General features: G+C 33.1%; 1 protein-coding gene across 3 annotated transcripts in view; it reads left to right on the top strand.

Moving 5' to 3' along the window:
* Positions 1 to 22,824, top strand: part of Sema3a (semaphorin 3A) — a 447,522-nt gene that overhangs the window by 314,160 nt on the left and 110,538 nt on the right. For all 3 annotated transcript variants that reach the window (XM_048786244.1, XM_048786245.1, XM_015488417.2), the window contains one exon: positions 7,002 to 7,121. In XM_048786244.1, the coding sequence (XP_048642201.1) occupies positions 7,002 to 7,121 (120 nt within the window). The remainder of the gene's footprint in view (positions 1 to 7,001; positions 7,122 to 22,824) is intronic.

Here is a 22,824-nt window from a genome sequence, read left to right as displayed (position 1 = left end):
CCACATTTTAATTACATTCAGAAATTATTTCTACTAGTATATATATATATATATATATATATATATATATATACACAAACACATATATACATATTCATATGCATACACACATATACACATGTATGTATGTATGCATCTATCTTTAGGAAGATTAATATATAAAGATAGTATTTGAAGGAATATTTGGTGAAATATGCCAGAACAAATTAAATGTGTGAAATTTCCTCTTTAGTGTCTAATTCTATACAAAGCAGAAGGCTACAACTTGGCAAACTGGCAACAAAATCATGACACTATATATGTTCTGTTTGGACAAAATGATATTTTAAGCAACAATAAACTAAGCAGCATGTGTCCTTCAATAACCACTCTTTCGATGATGTTCACACTATTTTTCTAAGGTTGCCATAATAAAGATCCAGACTGAGCAATTTCAACAATAAAAACTTATTTTGTCATGGTTACAGAGGCTAGAAGTAAGAGATCACTGTGTCAGCAAGGTTGGTGTCCTCTGAAGCTCCTCTCCTTGGCTTGCAGATCACCAAGCTCTTCATGTGGCCATCCCTCTGTGCTCTCATGCCTGCTCTCTTTATGTATGCGAGTTTCCTCCTTTAAGAGCACCAGGCAGACTGGAATAAGGACGACCCTACCTAAGAGGCTGGTTTTAACTTAGTTACTTTTTTAAGGTCCTATCTCCAGACACAGTCACATTCTGGGGTACATGGCATTAGGACTTCCAAGAATAAATTTTAAGAAGAAGTGATTCAGCTCATAACAGTGTTTTTAACTGTGCTTTTAAAAATTCATTAGCTATCGGCATTTGACTTAATTTCCACAGTTTTTATATTGTAAAAATTCTTTTTTTTTCTTAATGGTTTACTTTCTAAGATTTTTATAAAACACAAGAACTTTAAGCTCTTAAAAAAAGAAGAAAGAGTAAACATGTAAAATATCCTGTAGGCGCTTATGTTTGAGTAAATCAGATATATCCATATCTATGGCACAAGTGCTAAACCTGGATAATGTTTCCATTTATGAAAAGATATGTGATAAGAACACTTTTTATTATTTATTATATAATGCCTTTAGTACTTTGGACATTAAGGAAACCCACTTTTAATTTTGATATTAAACAATGCAGATGGTAAGAAGGGAGGTGGTTACAGGTGACATCAACCTTCCTCAAAAATCTAGGCTTCATTTCTTAGCCTCCTTTCTCTTATGTGATTAAAGATGCAGTTCATCTCCCATATTTGGGTAATGGATTCTGTTATGATAAAGGCATATTATGTTTGAACTAAATATGCAAAACTGTCCTGTCTACAATTAATGTTCTCCATGTAACTTCCCACTTGAATCAATGACTTTCTGGCTTTAAGGTGTGAGCACTAAGTACTCAGTACCTTGTTAAAATTGGAAACCACAAGAATATCACTTTGAAAGCAGAGAAAGGATTGTGATGACTTGAAAACTTCCTGGCATCACAGAAAACATATTTAGGTAGATTCCACATAATATTTTTATAGTTGTCTGCATTCATTAGAATATAAGATAAAGAAAACTTATGCTAGGTATGCATAATGTATGACAATCACATAGCGATGAATGACACTCATGGGATGACTAATTACATTGATGGTACAACAAAAAAATCTACATATAAATATTATAAACTACTCTGGTCCACATGGAATCTCAAAGTAAAATTGTTCAGAGCTCCTTTACATATTGGAAGAAAATGACATTGGTCAGCTTTTGCTAATATCATGTCTACAGTTCCAATGTGTATAAGTCTTTTGACCAAATTTGAAAGTTTCAAGTAATTTGAAAGAAAAATGTTTATAGAGTCTTAAGCAGCATATCTAGAACTTCAAAATAAATATCCAATCCAGAAGGGAAAATAAAATAAAATTTGAGCACCAAACTGAAATGAGCATCATATTTTAAATTTCTAGTGACTTTAGAACCGTTTACAGAGAGTCTTCCTTTGTTGATCATATCATTTAAGCCACTTTCAAATTTATTTTTTAATTGCCATAGATTTAATATTGATTTAGTTAAATCAATACGAATATGCTTACATACTTCAATAATTAGCTATGATATAACACTAACTTGGTTGTCTTAGTTGAATGAGCATTTTTTTTAAATTTCTGAAGTTAATAAAAAGAGCATTAAGATAAAAAGGTCAATTGGTTTGATTATGCAGTCATCCTTTTAAATAGCAAAGGCAAAAATGTCTCCAAAATGGACAGAACAAACTATTCACTGTTTTAAAAAATCTGGATATTAAAAAATTCCAGGTCATAGATTTAAAATATGATGGGTAATATGATAATTAGAACATGTTTTTATGTTGGTTTTATTGGATCTCCCTCTTTGAAGTAGAGAGCTCTAATATTTTTAGTAAATGCTAAAGTATTAAGAAGACAAGATTATGGATAATCGGATCACAGCTGTAACAGCACAATGTAAAGAGAAAAAAGGACAAAACATTATTGTCAGATAAGGATGGAATGACTTAAATAGAGGGATGGATAAAGTGAGTGACAGGAACAATCTCATGGATTACTGCTTTGGCACGAAGACTAGAGTATTCATCTAGCTTGCCAAATAAATTGACCAGAGAAAAAGAGAGTCAACAGATTAACTTCAGGAATTAAGCTTATTAATGGATTTTCATGCAGAAATGTCTCCACCCATCATGATAGAAAGGGTTTCCTTTGCTTTCCCAGCTGCTAGATTTAACATTAAAATATTTCTACATAAAATACTGGTAGGATAGAAACTTTGTTTTTTTTTTTTTTTTTTTCTAGATGAATTCACACTGACCCGAGGCAATACAGTTCTATACCCATTCATTTGGGGCTGATTTATATTTGAACCAGAGCAAGTTGTTTGATTTAATTATGAACTGAATATATTTGAATAGAGATTGCTCATGTTCACAGTATTCTTTCCCTTTTTCCCCCCTTCCTTATTTAGAATAAAATTTCACGGTTCTATCCATAATTTAAGAGAATGCAAGGAGGTAATTGGAATTGGAGGTAAATTATATTCTTTTGTAGAAAGCATAATTATCGGAAGTTAGTTAAAAACACCTCAGTTCTGTTTAATTTTCATGCATGGAGCAGTTGTTTTGACAGATGGATGGACTTTATTTTTGTAACCGTCCAGGAAAAGTCTGTGTAACACAGTCTAATCAGTGCTACATATCTACAATGTTTGTTTTTGAATCACTGTGCATTTGGCTCCTATATCTTTTTCTGGGAATAGATATTTTCTTTAAATTTATTTTTTTCAAGCTAATATTTACATGCATAATTCCTGTATACATTTGATCTGAAAAGACTAGAAATCCTTTAAATATAAGTGTAAATGGCTTGTCACTGAAGATGATAAATCATTGCTCCTCAGGTGTGGCTTTGGATTTTACTGGTTTTAACACTTTTGCTTTTATTTCTAACCTAATACTTTTAATACTGTTGATCTGGAGTAAATTTCAGTAAAATAAGGGGTCAATCTGGTTGCCTGACTCTCGGGAAGCCAACTTGTTGCTAAACTTGTCTGCGTATATCAACTTAAATTCCAAAAAGGATCAAGGCTTGAAAAATTGATTCATTTTGAACTGATTACACTGTCTTTATTACGCTGTAAATCCGCCGGTGTTGAGCAAAGCAGTGGAGTAGTTTAATGCCAAAAAGTACATTACATTCTGCGTTTTAAGAAACGTCATGGTTCAAGAAAAGGTCAAAAACACTCTTCTTCTGTCTCCTCAGAGCAGAAATGTGTGAAGTGTGTTTCCTTTTTCTGCCACGCTTCCTTCTTTTTTAGAGGAATGTCCAAGCCACTTCCAAATAAAATGAATATCCTGTTTTGGAACACTCAAAAACCTTGGCAGCAACAAACCAAAGAGCGAAGGCAAATGAATGACAGAATTGATACTCTTTTATATAGACTTTCTGTTAAGAACAAATCCTTACTAACATGTCTCTTTCAAGTTTTTCCGTTCTTCTCTGTCCAGTTCTTTTAATTCACTTTTCTCCTCCACTGTTGCTGATGATTCTTTTCTTGGCTATATTTAACCAGTTTTGAAAGTATTTCCTTCCGTTTCTTTTTTTCCTTTCAATCATCTTTTCCCCTCAAGCTCCCCCTCAAAAATTCTCCCCATTCTAGCCACATCAACCTTCACTTTCAAATGACTATTGAGGTTGCCCCCAGGCATGGCAACCTTACAACTTGCTGCTAATGGGAGAGGTCTGTTGGGAAATGCAGGAAACTGCTCCAGGCCTTAGGCCAACAGGGTGGGTCTAGTTGCTTTGTAACACAGATAGACTGTGGTTATCAGCATTCTCTGTAGAACTCTTTGCCAGGTTTCACAGCTATAGTCCCGTGATTGATTTCATTCCAGCAGCTCTGCAGAAGAATAGTTGTCGTAGTGTAGAGGTTCTTTTTTAACAGATATTCAGTGTGGTCCAATTCTGTGGCTCTCAAGAACTGGGAGAATTTTTTCTTATATTAATTATAATCTGCTAGTTTCCTTGAAAAGATAATCTTTTGCTAATTAGCTATATCATCTATAAGAAATAGAAAGCCCATAAAATCTATGATATTATCATTTGTAACAGTTGCAGAGGTGGCATAAGCCTTCCTTTGTGTTGGCCAGTATTTGCACAAAGAACATTTCCCCTTTTTTGTTATAGAGTACTTAGATCTATTCTTAAAATTGTAGGAGGCACTTAGAGGTTGTTGATGGACATTGATTATTTGGGTTTGTGAATAAAATTGCATACATGTGTTTACAGGTATGATAGGAGAAGTGAAATCCTGTTTTTTGTTCTTTTTTTCTAAAATGAACAAGACATCCATCTGGGTTTGCCACTATTATTTATTAGAAGATGCATTTGCTTACCAACATCTACATAGCCAATATCTTGGTTTTAACATATGGTGCTGGAATTCATTATTTATCATCTTAAATACTATAATATTGAGCCCACAGTAAGAAATGGTTGTCTATATGTAACAGCAGAATGTGTGGCCACCTACACATTTTCAAATTAAAATCTGCCTGAAAATGGCTTCTTTGCAAATGACTGAATATTTTAGAGTACAAATACATCTTTTGGTTAAGACTCATGAATGCCTCATTTGTAAATGAGTTTATCAGATCTTTCCCTTCCAAAAGCTGTTTCCTCTGTCTAAGCATTCATGCCCTGTCCTTTTGGGGGAAGGAGGAAAACTGTTATAGAATGAAGAGTTTGTTGCCAAGAGTAGCAGAAGTTAGGTTTTATTTGTTTCACAGTTTTACCTAGGAAGTACCCTGTTCAAAGTGAATAAAGGAGATGCTGAAACCCTTTAAGAGAGGTAATTTTTCCTATTACAGAACAACTTGCAAAATCAGCTGATTTCAGAGCACAATGTTGTATGTTGTAATGCCTTACCATAAAAAAGGAAGATTCATCAATTTATTTATCAAACAGTGGAAGAAGTTATATATTTATTCTAGTTAACTCCAACCTTCTCATCACATATTAAGAAAATACAAAGAGTCATAACTTGGAATTCTGATATTTTACTTTGAGTCAACCTAATTCATCTCTAGGAATATATTCAAAGGGCATCATATCTTAATAGAAAAGTCAGCAATAGACCACAATTCCTTGAATTTAAATGTCCATCATTGTGTTCAAATTTCACTGTCTGCTCCTTCTTTTGTGAGACCAAAATAAGTAAAACCAAAATCATAACCTTCAAATACAGAATACAGATGGCACATGGAAATGTACTCACACTATTAAACACCTCTCTTATAAACTCCAACTAAGTTCAAATGCCCTATGAGCTTGCACTTGAATAGTCACAGGTCATACAGAATGACTTTGGAGGTGAGGCACACTTAGAAACGCAAGGGCAGATCCAGTGCTTTATTATGCTCACCAGCCTTGTTTATGCTATGTCTGTTGGAATTTTATCTGCTTTTATAGTACATATTTGCTTCTTAATTTCAAATGTTTATAGACAAAACTAAGAAAGTTTGTGATTGCATTAGTCAGCATTTCATCACTGTGACAAAAATATCTGACAAGAACAACTTAGAACAGGAAATATTTATTTTGGCTCACAATTCCAAAGGTTCAGTCTATGCTCTGCTGGTTCCACTGCTCAGGACCTGAGGTGAGGTGGAGCATAATGACTGAAGGGTGCAGCCAAGGGAAGCTGCTCAGTTTACCTGGCCAGGAAGTGGGGTGGGGTCTGTCCAAGATGTACCCTTCAGAGCATGCTTCAGTGACCCACCTCCTCCAATCACACTTCATCTGCTCCAGTTACCACCCAGTTCAAACTAGGATGGACTGATCAGGTTACAGCACTCATATTCTAATCAATCATCCCTGAATATTCCTTCATTCATATAGGGGCTTTGGGGGTATACCTCATATCCAAAGTATAGCAATAATCAATAAAAAGGATTTTTTTCAATGTAGTTTTTTAAATTATTTAACATATGAGTACTCATTTGAAAACTTTTAAAATGTATTACTAATGGTGTATATACTTCATATTTAATAGGCCATTTTATCTGGTTTTTTTTTCTTTTTCTAAAATTAAACTCAAAGTTAATTTTTTTTTGCAAGGAAATTTTAACCATCATTGTATTTATGTAATCGATTGTTTAAATAATTTGCTGTTCTTGCTTCTGGAAAAGTCACCTGTGATTATTGGTTATCTAAAACTTCTATTCCACTATAATATAAATAAATTATAAATAGTTTTAATGAAATATTTATAGAAGGTCATATTTGTCCCCATAAAAAGAAAGAAATTCTATAATTTCAATGCATGTAATAATATGAGCAAAACAACTGAATAATAAATAATCCCTAAAAAGGGTTTGTCAAATGGCTGCAGAAAAAAAATCTGTTCTAGCATGCCTAGCACTCAGGAGGATACCTCAGGCATGCTGACTGCTAGAACTCACTGGTTTTCCTTTTGTCTTACAGAAAGAATGTGCTAATTTCATCAAGGTCCTTAAGGCTTATAATCAGACTCACTTATATGCCTGTGGAACGGGGGCTTTTCATCCAATTTGCACCTATATTGAAATTGGACATCATCCTGAGGTAAAACTGGCTTTTACAAAATGGTGTTAGTCTGTGACCCTTTCCTATCACTCATTTCTTCAGCTTAATTAGCTTCTGGTTCACTATTCAGTGGTACCTACTTCAAATTCAGAGGCTTTTATTAATTTTAATCTGTGAATACAAAAAGAACAAGACCATCACTCAACAATAACTCTGGAAAAGGAGGAAGGATGGAAGAAAGCATTTGTTTTCACCCTGGATTACAGAGTCCAATCCATTTTGCATGTGCAGCAGATGTCAGCAGGCTGAATATGTACTGCTTTCTCCTTCCTTTGTATATTGCCAGCTCTCCCTTCCATTTCCATCCTCAGCCAGAAGTGTCTGCCACCCAGTTGTTTTCTTCTGTCCAGAGATTGAGAAATGATGCCTTACATGTGCACAATGATCTGATCTCATGTTTGGCCCAAACTATTCACACTGGTATTCTTGCTCAACTAAATATTTTTATATTTTGGTTTATTATTTTGGTATGAAAAAGAAAAAAAAATGTTTCTTTGTCCACTGCTTCTAAAAGATGTTTGGAAAAATTTATTGAGGAAATCATAGGTAAATATAAGTAAAAAGTAAAATTGACAAAACATTGCTAAATGTTGAAAGCAGTTTGTGAATTGAGGTTATCCATTGCTTTCAATTATAAACCTTTTAATAATTTTTGGTACTAATTCTTAAGAAGAACAAATGTGTTCATGTGGTAAGATAATCGTATTTGACAGAATTTTCTTCCAAATTGGAATTCAGAAAAACTCAACCAATAAAGGATTTGTTCACAGAATATTTCTGGAATCCTAAATCTAAGATCTAATTTATAGGTCATTTTAACTTACACACTGGATCTCCTCTCTAAATTTTCTTGAGTTATCTTCAGGTGCTCTTTAGTTTCAAAAAATTAGAAATTGATAGTTTGCATTGTGTTTTCTTTGTATACAAAGGCACCTTACAGATTGTGTTTTCTGGGCTAACACAATTGAATATTTATGTTTTCCAATGAGTCTGGGAAGACACTTTCACAAGTACTCACCAGTGTAAGCCATGGCCCTCTGTCAGCCTCTTCACCCACTGCATCCTTCCTCCCTTCTTCTTCACTGTCCTTGCTGACATAGCTAAAATTTTTTAATAAAGAGTAATTTTTAAGGAAAGGAAGTTCTATTTAACTTGCTTGTTTCATGTTGATGAAATTAGCAATGCATTCAGGAATGTGGCCCTAGAGACATTATATACTTAATTTTTTTATGCCTTCTGATTAAATAAGGCTCTCTTTGCTACCTTCTAAGCTATTTCCTAATAATCATTTAGGTGTCCTAAAACTTGGGCCCAGGGTGATTGTCCCATTTTTTCTGTATTGTGGTGATAGCTCTATAGAACCCTGTTCACATTAAATTGCTCTTTTCTTCCATTTATTTCTTTATTTATTTCTTTATTTATTTATTTTTAACACCTGTCAAAAAATTGTGAAGGACATGATTACCTGATTGGCAATGGAATCAGGAACTCTTAAGCTCCTTGTACAGATTATTGGGAAAGACTTGGATCCTGGTGTCACATCAGGCTACTAGCTATGGAGCACTGAAGAAATCATTTAATCTCTACAAAACTCTGGCTCACAATATGCAAAATAAACTAAACAAAACCTTTTGGATCCTTAGTATCCATGTCTTCTAAATGAGAGATTGGCTTATTGCCTCTAACTGCCTTCTGACCCTCCTAGCAGGGTGTGACTCCTTGATGTTTTCTGCTGCAGAAACTCTAATCCCCTTATTGTTGAAAGCCTGTCCTTTGGCCTCAGACTGCAGGGCTTTTGTGCATCCTGAATTCAGTACTAACTGCTTGATCTGCAGCAAGATGTTTCTTTTCATCGCATCTATGTTTCTCATCTAGAAAGCTGTCATGCAAAATGGTCCCCATACTTGCTGTGAAAGTTAAACATTGTTCAATAGGTAGAGGCTGTGGAAAAAGGGCAATGAATATTAGAAAATATAAATTTACATCTCAGGCTGAAAGCTATTGCTGCTTTTCTTGATAATAATTGTCATCTTACCTCTTAAATATCCCTCACTTTATCTGAGGTTGTAATTTATGGCACCATGCTCCCCCTGTGGCTGGGTGATTCTGTACTTGTCTTAATTTCCCCCTTTTTAAATTTTGAGGCTTACACAGTCTCAATGATAATTTACAATAAAATGTCACAGCATTTTTATCATTTTTCCCATAATGTTTGTTTTTCGGAATTTGCAATTTGATGGCATTGAGAGCCTATTTCCTTTTCAACTCCTCAACTGCCCATTGCTGTCTTATGGGTGTGGGCCAGTGGGTGAATGAAGAGGTACAGGCCATTTGCCTGGGATCTCCTCCCTTGAAAACAATAAGTAAACAAAGTTTATATATGAGCTCCTCTGAGATGGGAGATTGGGGTTCAAGTATTTTCTCAAAACTCTAAAACCCAGAGCCTTTGAGAAAGATCCCCCTTCAGAAGCACAGTGATTCTGATTTGCATGAATACAATAAAATGGGAAATACTGTTCCAGACTGCTTAGGAGGTCAGTAGGAAGATGATTATGCAATTACCTGGGGAATTTGGAGCAGTCTAGACAGGCAATCTAGGAAATTCTGGAAAAGATATTATCAAGATATCTTGTCTAGACTACATCAAATTCAATTTTCAATGCTTAAACTGCCTTATGAGACAATCTGCTTTAAATTGATCTACACAAGTACTTAAAATACTACCCTTGACTTTAAACAATTATGTTGTTTTTGAAGTTGAGAAAAGGATACAATATATATATTACCCTGTTAGAAAAAGAATGACAGTAATGGAAAGCTTGCAAAAGTAAGAAATAAAATAGCTAACAGGAGCAAGGCTGGGATTCTTAGAAGAGAGTTCGTAAAAGCTCATGAAGTTTGAATATCCTAACTCTTATTTACAAGAGGGAGTTTTCAGGAAAAAAAAAAAAGGACATGCCTTCTAAATTCTAGTTTAAAAACTGAATGGGTACTCTGCTGATACCTGCCCCATGCCATATGAAATAATGAAATACGATTTCCTTTTTAAAATTTGGTCCAGTCTTTATATAATTCAAACAATTTTAGGAGAAAAAGACATTTTGGTTTTTGATTTTATCAAGACTTTCATCAACATTTTAACATTCAATTGTTTTCTTTGCAGTTTCTTTTCTAACACTGTCTTACACTGAGTTCCCAAGCTAGCTGAAACCTGTTTGTTAGAAAATAACACTATAGACTTAACATTCTGAATGGCAGAATGCTACATAGGAAAGACATCTTTTTGAAACAAATCAAGATTCCCGGCATCATTTAATAGCTTTGGATCTTATAGGAGAAATTAACATTTGTGTTTTAATGATAAACAATTACAAAATACCTCCAAGTTTAGTCTTCTAGCTGTAAAAGTAGTTCTATTTTACTATTTGTAGCATGTTAGTAACAATACATACATTCTTAAAGTGTATTCCAAAATCTTGTCTTGTATAGTGAATGCCTTTTGACCACACGCAGTATGTCATTGATTGCTGTATTAAACAGATTTTCTGTTTCCTGTGGTACATTTGGGAGTTGGTAGACATATTAATTAACTCCAGTTCTGTAAGATATGTGTCAATCAATTCTTGGGTATCTGCCAATAGCACTTGACATTGCAGATAACTGTCAATGAGGTCACATACTTCGTACACATGTGTGTGTTTATCATAAAATGCATACAGAGTTCACGGAAGGAATAATTCAGAACTAGAGCACAGATGAGTTTTGAGCTTCAGCTCTCAGCATCTATGCCATTCAAATGAAAATTGTAAGTCATCCTTAAGAGGCAGACTATTCCCAAATGGCTTATAGTATATGGTATTTCCCTTCAAATTTACATCTGTTCATAAAAAAAGCATGAATTTAAGAAGAGTATAGCTTTTCGAAGAAGTCTCTGGATGTTTTCTCAAATTCCAAATGGGCCTCGTCTATGTACTGGCAGGAAATCTAAAGAAAGATGGACCCAGATGAGAGCTGGAAAGTATTAACTCTATAAATACTCTCATAATGTCATGATCTCAATTTATGTCAGAACCAAAGGGACATTAAGAAACGCAGTGAGGCTTAATGGCTATCTCTAAGGTCATTTCCACAATGACAACCAATATATCTATATATAAACTGAAATAGTTTGTCTGGTTTTTCCTTTCTACCAAAAATAGGAATTTGTTCTTATGTGAAACTTTGAATCAAATGTTCTTAGTAACAATCCCTTAGGCCAGAATACTATTTAAGTATTAGGGAGTGTTCTATCAACTAACTGATGCACATAGTCTAACCCCTTCTGGAAAATTGCCTCTCTCAATTTATTATGTTATTCAGTTGAGTGGAGCAGAAATTTATTTCCAAGAAGAGATATTAACATAGAAAAATTCAAATATGTTTGTAAAATAATGAGGAATTGCTTTTGGGTACCTTTACAACTTTACAACTTTCTTTTGGGTACCTTTACAACATATACTGTCTTCTGTATTTTCTTTGTAGCAAGCTAACCTGGGGGACAAAAATCAGTAGTCCTAGGCAATTCCTTCTTAGCTGTTCATCATCTCCACCAGAGGCAAGGTATCCCTCATTTGCGCTAGTGAAACTTAGTGCAGTGCATTAAATTTCACAAATGTAGTAAAGGCTAACTGTTCTGTGATGTTTAGGTTTTTCTTTCCTAATCAGTTGAATACTTGAATCATGATAGAAGACTAACCTGCGTAAGTTTCTATGTGTAGTAAACAATGCTATCATTTATATTTCAAGTTATATTTTTAAATGACCTGCTGTTTGTGTTTGAGACAAAGCTCCACAGATCATGAATTCAAAGAGAACTTCCTCAACATTTTTTCCAATTAACTTAGAATTCTGAACTCTAAATATTGTCAATAAGACTATTTCTTAAAAATTAACAAAACTAGTTATCAAGTTAAGAAGTAAGGGGGTCTAAGTTATGATTAGAAACAAGACTAGATTTAAAAAAAAGGAATTCAAAAGTGGTAAAAATAGATAGATAGATAGATAGATAGATAGACAGACAGACAATAACTCCAAACCAATATCCCTCACACACTTATTTAAAATTTTTGTCTTATTGACAATATTTGTAATCTTACTGACAATATTTAGAGTTTAGAATTCTAATAGTTAATTGGAAAAATAGAGTGTAACTTATGAAGGAGATTTTGCTGTAGTTGAAAGAGAGAAAAAGTGAAAGAATTAAATTATCCCAGGTCACAGGTAAGGATAGAACTGACAGTTCCTCTGACAAGTTTCTGAGCAGGAGAACCATGTTGACATTGCAAATACATGTTTACTTTTCAGGATACACAGCAACATCTTTGTCACATGGTGCTCTATAGCTAATTTTAATAGCATTTGTTTTCTAATTTTGTTGGTACTTAATTTTAAGCACGAAGAGCATAACTTAGCTTTGTAATTCTACCAAATTTCTACTAGAAAATATACAAAGTAAGGTTACCCTGACAACACACCAGGAAGTCACTTAGCTGTGGTTTTTAAGATAGTGTAAACTCTTTCCTTACGTTCCTCACAGAGGACATTGCCTTTGCCCTAGTTTAATAGCCTCTGTCCATGAGTCCTCATGGTTCTCAGCTGCTTCAGACTGGGCACATGTGGTCTGCATGATTTTAACACTGCTTTTTCTCTAGAAATGTCTCATCCATTTACAGTACATCTATCACTGTCTTCCAAAGCTAGAGCCAGTTAACTAGGGAGTTGCAAAAATAAATAGAACATATATTTCATGATGGAAGCATTACCCTACCCTGATTTATTCTTTCTAGAGTAAATTTTATGGAGAAATGTAAAGGTAAAGGCTACCAAGCATCCTAACAAACTCTTTCAGGATAGACAAATAGAGAAGAAGTTAACCTTCATCGTCATGCAACGATACTCTTACCATGTGTTAGCATCTCTAATTAAGTTTGAGTTGACTTCACTAACACAAAGTCACATAGTTTATTAGGGCTCGGGCTTGGACTAGCACCCTTGTTTAAAGGTTCTTCACTTTATGTTGCTTACTCCATATTGTACATTAGGGTTTTCTGGAACTCTTCTATCTAATAGTAATATAATGCAAGAGATTTATATAATTTTTATTTTTCTAATACAAGAGCAGATGAAATTAATTTTAATATATATTTTACTTAATTTAATATATTCAAAATATCATTTCAGTATGCTGTTAATAACATTTACATTGGCTTGTACTTCTTTAGAAATTCAGTATATATTGTTTACTTATAGCTCAATTTAGTTCAGACTAGTAATTGCAAGAGCTCAATAGCCTCATGTGTCTAGTGGCTACTTTACAGAAAATTCTGGTCTAAGAAGGTAAATGAAGGCTACAGTGCAGAATGATTGGCAGTCATCATGTCGACCTTAGCATTTGTGTAAGAAATTTAATATCTTTTAGTTTTACCCCGATATTAAAATATCATTGCCTCAAAAACTTAATGAGCTCTAGAAGTTAAAAATAACAGATGTGTAGTCCAATATATTGCACATTTGAACTTCAAGAGGGTGAGGAGAGAAAACCATATTCTACAATTGCACAGTGATTTTTAAAATGGTAATAATTTTTCAGAGAATTTTATGGTCAAAGTTCCAAACTGCATGCTTTCAGTTGCCATTCCCCAGTGTACAAATGTGTGAAAAGGGCCCTTATTTCCAAGGGAAAAGGGAAGAAATTATTATTTGTCTAGAATATTGAAAAGGTGAGTTTGGTGTCATAACTTTGTATCAAACAGCTTTTTCTTCATGAGATCTCCTTAAAGCCCTTATGCAAAGGAAGGAACTAACCTCCTGGATCTAATTAATAACCTTGTCATGAAAGCAAACACATGAACTTGTAAGAAGTCATAAAGATATAGCTTTGTCTGAGTAACTAAGGTGCATTTGACTGCATTGACTATAAATGCAAAAGGAATATAGAGACAAAAAAAGAGATCATGGAGTACCATGGAAGAGCAGTCAGATTAGTCAGTTATAACCTTGAAGGGGAGGTGAGACTAAAGCTTAGTCTTGCACTGTGAGCCAGCTTGGACAGCTGGAGAGCTGGGGAAGAAGAAATAGCAGAGACTGGGGAGGAAAATCAGCATGTGGCGATGAGAATAGCAGTGAGGTAAAAAGGAAGGACATAACGAGCAAAGCAGACCTTCTGGGATAGATTTTTATTTATTAAATACATTTGACAGAGTAATGAGAAATAACATGTTTATCTAGGTTTCTTCAAATTTGAAGCTACAATTATGCTCAAGTGTTATAACCAGCATCCAAGTTACCTTGGAAGCAATTGTATTCAAGTAAATGATTCAAAAAATAAAATCGTCTTTAATAAAAACAGAGGCAATTTTTCTAAGCAAAATCCTAAGATTAATGATGAGGAATACAAACACAAATGTCTTCCCTTAAAGAGCTCACATAGCACGAAAAAATTTAATTTCAAGCATCGGCAATCATAAGAATTATGCTTCTAACAAGTAGTATTTCTTGGACAATTAATGTATGTCCTGTAGTATCTGCTTTGAATGCACTATTTCACTGAATTGTCATAAAATCTGATGAGGCATTTCATTTTACTAATAAGAAAACTAAGGTTTCCAGAGTCCTCTGAAATGAACCTGAGGTAATCATTGTATTCAATGGTTAATGTCCAAGTCCAGAACCTGCATCTTCAAAGGCAATACCAACAGCCTGCAGTAGGAGAGAAAAAAAAAAAAAAAAAAAAGATGAATTCTGATTTAGGAGATTAAGTCAAGCATTTTTTCCTGTATTACATCTCAGATATACGTAACACATACTTACTTTGTTTGTTTATTTATTTATTTATTTATTTGGTACTGGGAATTGAACCCAAGGATGTTTTTGCCACACTCTTTTTTATTTTTCATTTTGAGAAAAGGAGCTCACTAAATTGCTGAGGCTGGCCTTGAACTTGCAGTCCTCCCACCTCAGCCTCCTGAGCCACTGGGATTACAGGCTTGTACCACTGCACCCAACTCACCTACCCAGTATGAACAAGGTGATGAGTAAATAGTAAAGGATCACTTGATGAAGGGAATAACATCTGTCCCATTCAACTGGGTTTAGAAAAATGGATGAAGAATTGATGGATGTGGAAGATAAGTAAGATATGGGAGCAGTGAATAGGACAAATAAAATATCTTCATGAGATCTCCTTAAAGTCCTTATGCTTCTTATAGGAAGAAAGTAACCTTGGGGATCTAGTAAACTTGTCATGAAAGCAAACACATGAACTTGTAAGAAGTCATAAAGATATAGCATTGTCTAAGTAACTAAGGTGCATTTGACTCCATTGACAATAAATGAGCAAATGAAGATAACCCAATGTGCATTTAGTATGATGCTTTATAAAAGAGCTGAGACTGTGCAAAGTTGAGAACAAGTTGAGTTAGGAAAGCTAGTCAACAGCTATGTAAGTTTTAAGCAAGAGACTACCACTATTACCATGATTAGTTTTGAAACATACTTCTGGTGTAAATATGGGAAGAAAATGAATAAGTATCTAGGTATATCCAATTTGAGACTGTGGCTGAATTTGGTAGTGGCACAATGAGACCCTAGATTGAGATTGAGTGAAAGATACAGAATAAAATGCTAATTTTTTTAAAAAGAAAACAACAAGATATCAAAGTCACATTCAGATTTCATAACTATTAAATGAACTATAGCAAATGAAACAGTTTAAACTTTCCAGTGGAAAATATGGGCTTCCAATTCTTTTGTGATAATTAGGCAAACATGTTTTGTAGTTCATTGTGGCTCTAGCAAAATTTTTACTCCTGAGCCTACAAACAAGCAGCATTTATTTTGTACATAAACATTAAGTTATTATGTATAAAGTTATGTGAATTTCTTACCCATACTATAGCACAAAAGGCAGTTTCTCCAAACTTATAAATTCAGAGAAAGATATTTTGTATAAGTCAGATGAGAAAGCAATTCAAAAGCACTTTTATTAAAAATCCTTCACACAAGAAAAACTAAACAGAAAAGAATAAAATTTAATATACACTGTTTACAAATAGTAATTTTATTGTCAAAAACCACAAAGCTATGCTATTTGTAATGCTTTACTACATTTCAGCTTCTATTAATTATATTAAATTTCATGAAAATGATATTTATAGCTTATCCCTAGTTGTTCTGTCCAATTGCTTTTTTGCTATGACTACTTCTTATCATAGTGGTTATTATGTTTGTTAGTAATCATGGCTATCATTGTTGGCATATTTGATGACTTTCTCAACATTACATAATTTCTTTATCACAGCTCTGTGATCTAAATATTATCTTCACTCTTCATTTGTATAAATGAAGGTTCTGAAAGGTTCAAGAAGTTACCTATCAATACATAGCTAGTAAATCTGTTCTTATCACCATCATAACATATGGTCTTTCTAATGACAAAAATATTATACCCAACTGGGATTATGTTGTACCATGTGTTTATTAATATTCAAGTCTAAACAATCTGAAAACATTGAATTTTAAGTTAAATTCATCAAAACTTGCATAATCAAGGACCTTCTTGAAAATAGCATTTAATTCTTTGTGCTGAAAATGTGATAGTACATGTCAACTTGGTAAAATTCAATGCCGATGACAACGGAGTCCTTTAAAAGATTATGATAATAATATAACCAGTAAATGCTGTTTCAATAAAACAAGTGCTAAGATATCCCACAGAAACAGCCACATCTGTTACTACTAATTCTTTTCATAGATAACCTGGAGATTGAGCAAAGATAACCAAAAACCCAGTTAATCTACCCTTAACTTCCACTCAGACACTTGATAGAATGGTAATACACTTTATAAAGTGAATTGTAATTATTTTTCTACCAAAGAGGTAAAAAATAGGATTTGTAGCATTAATAAAAGTATACTTAAAATAGAGCCCTTAAAATATAAAAAAAGATTTTCCAACACTTGTTCAAAGTAAGTTTAACAATAATGCATTTATTTTTCTCCTAATATTTTGATCATGTCATATTTCAATGACAGAAAAACCTTTGCAACAGTATATGCTAGGAAAATTGCCATAAATTAGTAAATTCTAGATTGTTTTAAAAACAGAAAATACTGAATTTCATATGGCATCTGTATTATTACATAATAATGGACATATTCATTATTCCATTGTACTCAACGTAAATGAATTTATCTAGCTTTTCTACTGAAAAAGATGTTGAAATATTACCATGTTTGGAAAACAAAGCTACATTTCACTTAATTTCAAATTTATAGATCTTTAAAAATTCCAGGTAGGACAAGTGTATTTGGAGAAATATATACTTCTGTAAAGGATGATCCTTTGATCATTGTCTAAAATGTTGAATACCATACACCTTCATCTTTATATATTTTGCTATTATATATTGGTCATTTAACATCCTTTCAAATAAGTAATAGAAAATTTGGTACTACTACCTGAGCATAGCTTTGTAATTTGAACATTTACAGGCAGCCAATAACACCATTTCAAATTGTCAGAAATCAAACCATATATAATGACTACTTTTCATTTTTATTTTATTTTTATTTTCCAGTCTGCCATTCTAATTCAATTGTGCATCTTTGGTCACTGAAAGTAATCTCAGGAATTGCTGAGTGGCTAAAATGGAAGTCTAATGGGATCTAAAATCAATTCACAGGTCTGCCATTGACTCATTGTGTGACTTTTGCTGCCACTGAAATGGCATTAAATTGGTCTCCTCAACATTTTCATCCCTTAGTATTTGTCTCTTGCTAAAAAAATACTTATCTGATGCACACTAAGCATGCACACTTAAGAAGATAGGTTACTGATAAAGAAGTACAGGCTACCTTCTATTGCAGCCAGTTACCTCACTTGAGATTATCACAAAGCTTTATACAAAGGCTAAAAGTCTGAATGATGCAGATGGGGTTTTGTATACATGCCAGGGTTCAAGCTCCTTTCCAGTGCTTTTACCTTGGGAATTTTTTCTTCTTTTGATTTATATTTTGTTGGCATTTAGTAGCTAGCTTACCTCATATTTAAATTGCTTAACCTGGAAAGGATGAATATGTAGTGTTCCACATTTACTTGCCCTCTGTTGGCCTAAATCTTGGGGACAAATGTAGATTTGAAGAAGAAATACTCACTCTTTGAATAATGTTATGCTAGATAGCGATGTTAGTTACCACCTTGTCACCATGTCACAGTTTCACTAAGAGTAATATGCAAACATTTTTAAATTAATGCTAAAATTTCACAGTATCTTAGGCATATGTAAAGCTCTTTTCTTTTCCGGAAAGATATAAAGCCTGACCAGACAGAGGAATAGGAAATGTTATATGGGTAGTAAGCAAAATATTGCCATTTTTAACTTACGAACATCCAGCAAACTAGTTGTGAGCTGAAGAACCTTGTTTATAAATTTTATCAGGCACAATTTTTGTTTTCCAACCTCTTGATTGAAAAACCAATTTCAGATGAGGTAAAAAGATAACATTAAATGATGTTTTGCCACATAAATTATAACAAATTTCATCCCAGTTTCTGTTCTACTTTCTATCAAGATCTGAAATTTTTAATAATCTCAAGGCAAAATGAAAAGTATGATACTTGTGTTAAAAATATACATTTATCTGGAAATTTTTAATATGAAAAGTTAAGTGGAAAAATTTTAAATAGTCCCAATGTTTTAAGTTCATTACTATATTGAAAATAAAGTTCAGCAATATCTGATATCTTCCTTTAAAAAAAATATATGTCCAGTGATAAATGGTGTCTACAACCTCCATGAAATTCTTGCTTAAAAACATATTTTAAAAGATCCTATAGCAAATAGCTACCCTACAGTTCCTCTAATTCCTATTTTTCACATTAGAATAAAGAAATTTTAAACTCAATTTGATTAACTAGTGTTCTGAAATCCATGGGTGCTTAGTGGCAAAATTGGATTTAAGTTCTCTCAACAGCTAACTCAGTGCTCTTTTTATTATAGTTCATTGCTTTGCTCTCACTGCCAAATGCATAAAAGAAAAGGAAAGCCACAATTACCTATATGCTTCAAGCTGCTTATGTTTTTTTTTTAAATAAAATATATTTCTGTGAGTAACATTAGATAATTATTGTTAAAATACAGGTTTTTTTTTAAACGTTTATTTCTCTGGGCATATATTTTGTGATTATAAGCCATATCATGTAATTTCAGAGGAAAGTTTTCATGATTATTTCACAACAATAACATTTAGTTATTGGAAATAAGTTGACTGCCTCTACAAAGTAGATAAAATTTGTTTTAATACCTTTTATTCTCATAAAAGTAGCTGGATTTAAGATGATTTGTATTTGTTAAAGCAGTCAGCGTGTATAAAATATTATTAAAGAAAATATTTGAAAACATTAGAGAAGCAACCCAAACACAAGAATCATGCAACATTTCACTCCCACACTTCTGCATACAATGGACAGGAATGACTAAATGCTTTGATCTCCCATGGATAACATAAAAGAGGAAAAAGGAGAAAAATAAAACAACATCTGTTAGTAAAAATGTTTAATGAACAAGGTGGAGACTAGCTGAGTGTTGACATAGAGCATGAAAAAAGAAAAATAAAAAGATAAAATGCAGATACAAAATTATTCATCATCACTTATCACAATAGTCCAAAGACATAATGTTTGACTTAGGAAGAAGAAATTAAAATAAAAGCAGTTTGATCTATATTTAAAGTACTTAAAAACTATTAGTGGGTTTTCTACAAATGTATTCATTGGGATTATATTATATACATATATGTATTCTATTATATAGTGCATTATATACAAATATATATATATATATATATCTGTATATAATATATATACAGATATATATATATATCTATATATATATCTATATCTATATATATATATATATATATATATATATATATACAGATATTTTCAACTATTACAAATACTCAATGCAAAAATATTGCATGGATACTTTGTGAATTTGATAGTAATTTCAAGTTTGTGAATTTTGGTATCCTAAAGTGTGTTGTTGCCGATGGTGGGTTTTTATTTTTTAGAATTGATGTCATATTGTACTGTTAAAGAATAGATTCCATTCTCATGTAATTTAATACTTTCTAGGATTCTGAATGTAAGAGCAGCAGCTCCCAGTCTTCTGTCTGGTGGATGACATGCTTGTGTGCATGTGGCATTTTTCATGGGCACAAGACCATCATTATATGCATGATGTTTTGGAATTCCAATGGGTAAATTAATGACATTGGAGACTTAACCTTGAATTGGCCATAATTTCTTTAAAAATAATAGTAAGATGAAAAGAAAGCTATTTAAGTTCAGGAAAGCAAGCCATGTTTAAGGTCAAAGACAGTGCAACATGGGCAAGAAATAGCAAGAATTCATGATCTCAGATGTAGTGAGAAAATACTTGGGAAATATAAAAGAGAGACATTTGCCTCTGAGGTGGTGCCTGCATATAATAGACTAAGTGGAGTCTTCTGCTGAGTACCAGACCAGAGGCTTAAAGGTCACAAAAACATATGGTTTCACTTGATGAAAAAATACTCCCTCCACTCCTTAATTCCTCCCTGCTTCCACTTGCCCTATCTAGTCAGGTCTCCACACCAAAGCCAGAGCAATCATCTAAAAAAACAAAGGGTACACTATTACCTTGTCTAAAGCATTCCCTTGCCTCCTTTTCATCCTAGTAATTAAAGAAATCTGCCTTTTTGTCTTGGCCCCTCCTCCCTCTGCATCCTTGTATGGACCACTCACTTTCCTCTCCTAACAACTGGGAGCTCTTTCTTTTCTTTAGGTTCCTTGGCATTCCCAGTCTCTATCCTTGTAGGTCCTTGTACTTATTATTTCTGTTAGCTGGGCGTATCTGTCCTATGTGTTTGCTTTAATAAATGCATGATCTTGACTTATGCATTACTTCCTCAGAGCAAGTTTCTTTGACTTCTTTTTTATTGTATAATAATGCAATTATTATACATACTTTAATAGCAACACAAATATGGAGGTCAACAATAAATACACATATTCTGCTAAGTGCTGTATTAAAATTTAGAGACTATGTCTGAAATAGGAGGGATATTTGTGGTAGGATTCACATTGCATAAACTCCCTGAACTATTGAAAATCATTTCTTCATTTCTCAAGAGCTTATTCCTCTTAGATGTTTTTTTTCTCCACAAAGTGAAAATTGAAATGAGACATGAAATAAAATCCTATCTAGTTTGAACTCTTAGGTAAACACTAGCAGGTCTTTCTAAAAAAAAGAAAATATGAGATCTCTATATTATAATACAAGTAATTTTCCATATTTGACATATATCATGACTTTTAAATCATGAATAATTTATGATTATTAACAAATAATTATGATAAATGTTAATATTTTTATGCTTTGGTTAACATAACTGCATTATCTCTCATATGCATACAACCTAAATAGACTCTTTTCATAGTAACATTTACATGACTCTTTTCATAGTAATATTTACACGAATGTGCAATTGAAAATTATTTTGCTGTTAAAGTCCTTATGTAGCAAGGCAGGAAATAAATGGAGAATATACACACCCATAATTTTAAATAGGAAAGAGAGAAAAGGGGAAAGAAGGGAGGGAAGGAGGAACATATATCAAAATCCATTTTGGTAAAATCAACATGGCTAACAATGGACTTTATCACATAATAATTACATCTCTTAATTATTTTTCTGTTTTTTTTTTTTTTTTTTCAAATAAGAAGGCTCTTTCTTCTTAGATTTCAATATTCTGAATAAGGTAGGACACAAAGATTTTGGGAGTCTTCTCCCTCATTTACCACAATGAAGAAAATTCAGCATGTTTACAATAAAATGTACATTTTATTCCTGAAAACTAACACATAGGAAGCAATAAATTACAAAAATGATGTGATGTTCAGCAGCAAATTTTTTGAAGCTTAAGAAAGTGGGCGTTGTAAGGTGAGAGGGCAAAGGAGGCCAGCAGAAGGCAAAGGTAGTGGACATACATACTGATATTCAATAGATAATAACTAAAGGTAGCTTTCAAGAAACTGTGCTCCATTGTTTGAGTTTCAAATTAAAGCTCTCTGAGGATAAAGGAAATTTTTATTTTGGTCAAAGAATTGCCTTTTATCTTCCCCTCATCAGCATTCCAATTGGCAAGAGATGACACAAGCCACTTAACAATCAGGTATTTCAATTTGAAAGGAAGCAAGTTTCCCTTGACTCTCTTTAAATGCCACCCACAACCCCAACCCACCTCCACCATTTTTGGGGGGGGGGGGTCTGTATATGAACAACATGTATTTGGCATGTGGAAAACATTAATTCACTAACACTCTCAGAGACCAGATCATGAGTTAACTAGAGTTTAGAATCATAGCAGAGTAATGGGAAAATGTACAGATTAATGAAAAAAAAAATACAACCTGTGTGTCCATTAGAAAAAGATGCTCTAATATCAAAGAATTCTATTTGTTCAAAACTCATTGCTTTACATTCTAAATAAAGCAACTTAGAATTCTATAGAGCTTAGTAAGTTGGAAAAACAAACACAATCAAAATGCCTCTGTTTAAGCTCTTCATTCACTACTTATTAATAAGTCATTACTTTATCT

Source organism: Marmota marmota, unplaced genomic scaffold (assembly GCF_001458135.2).
Source record: "Marmota marmota marmota unplaced genomic scaffold, marMar, whole genome shotgun sequence".
Lineage (NCBI taxonomy): Eukaryota > Metazoa > Chordata > Mammalia > Rodentia > Sciuridae > Marmota > Marmota marmota.
The sequence above is the reverse complement of the archived record's forward strand: the minus strand, read 5'-3'. Positions and strand labels throughout refer to the sequence as shown.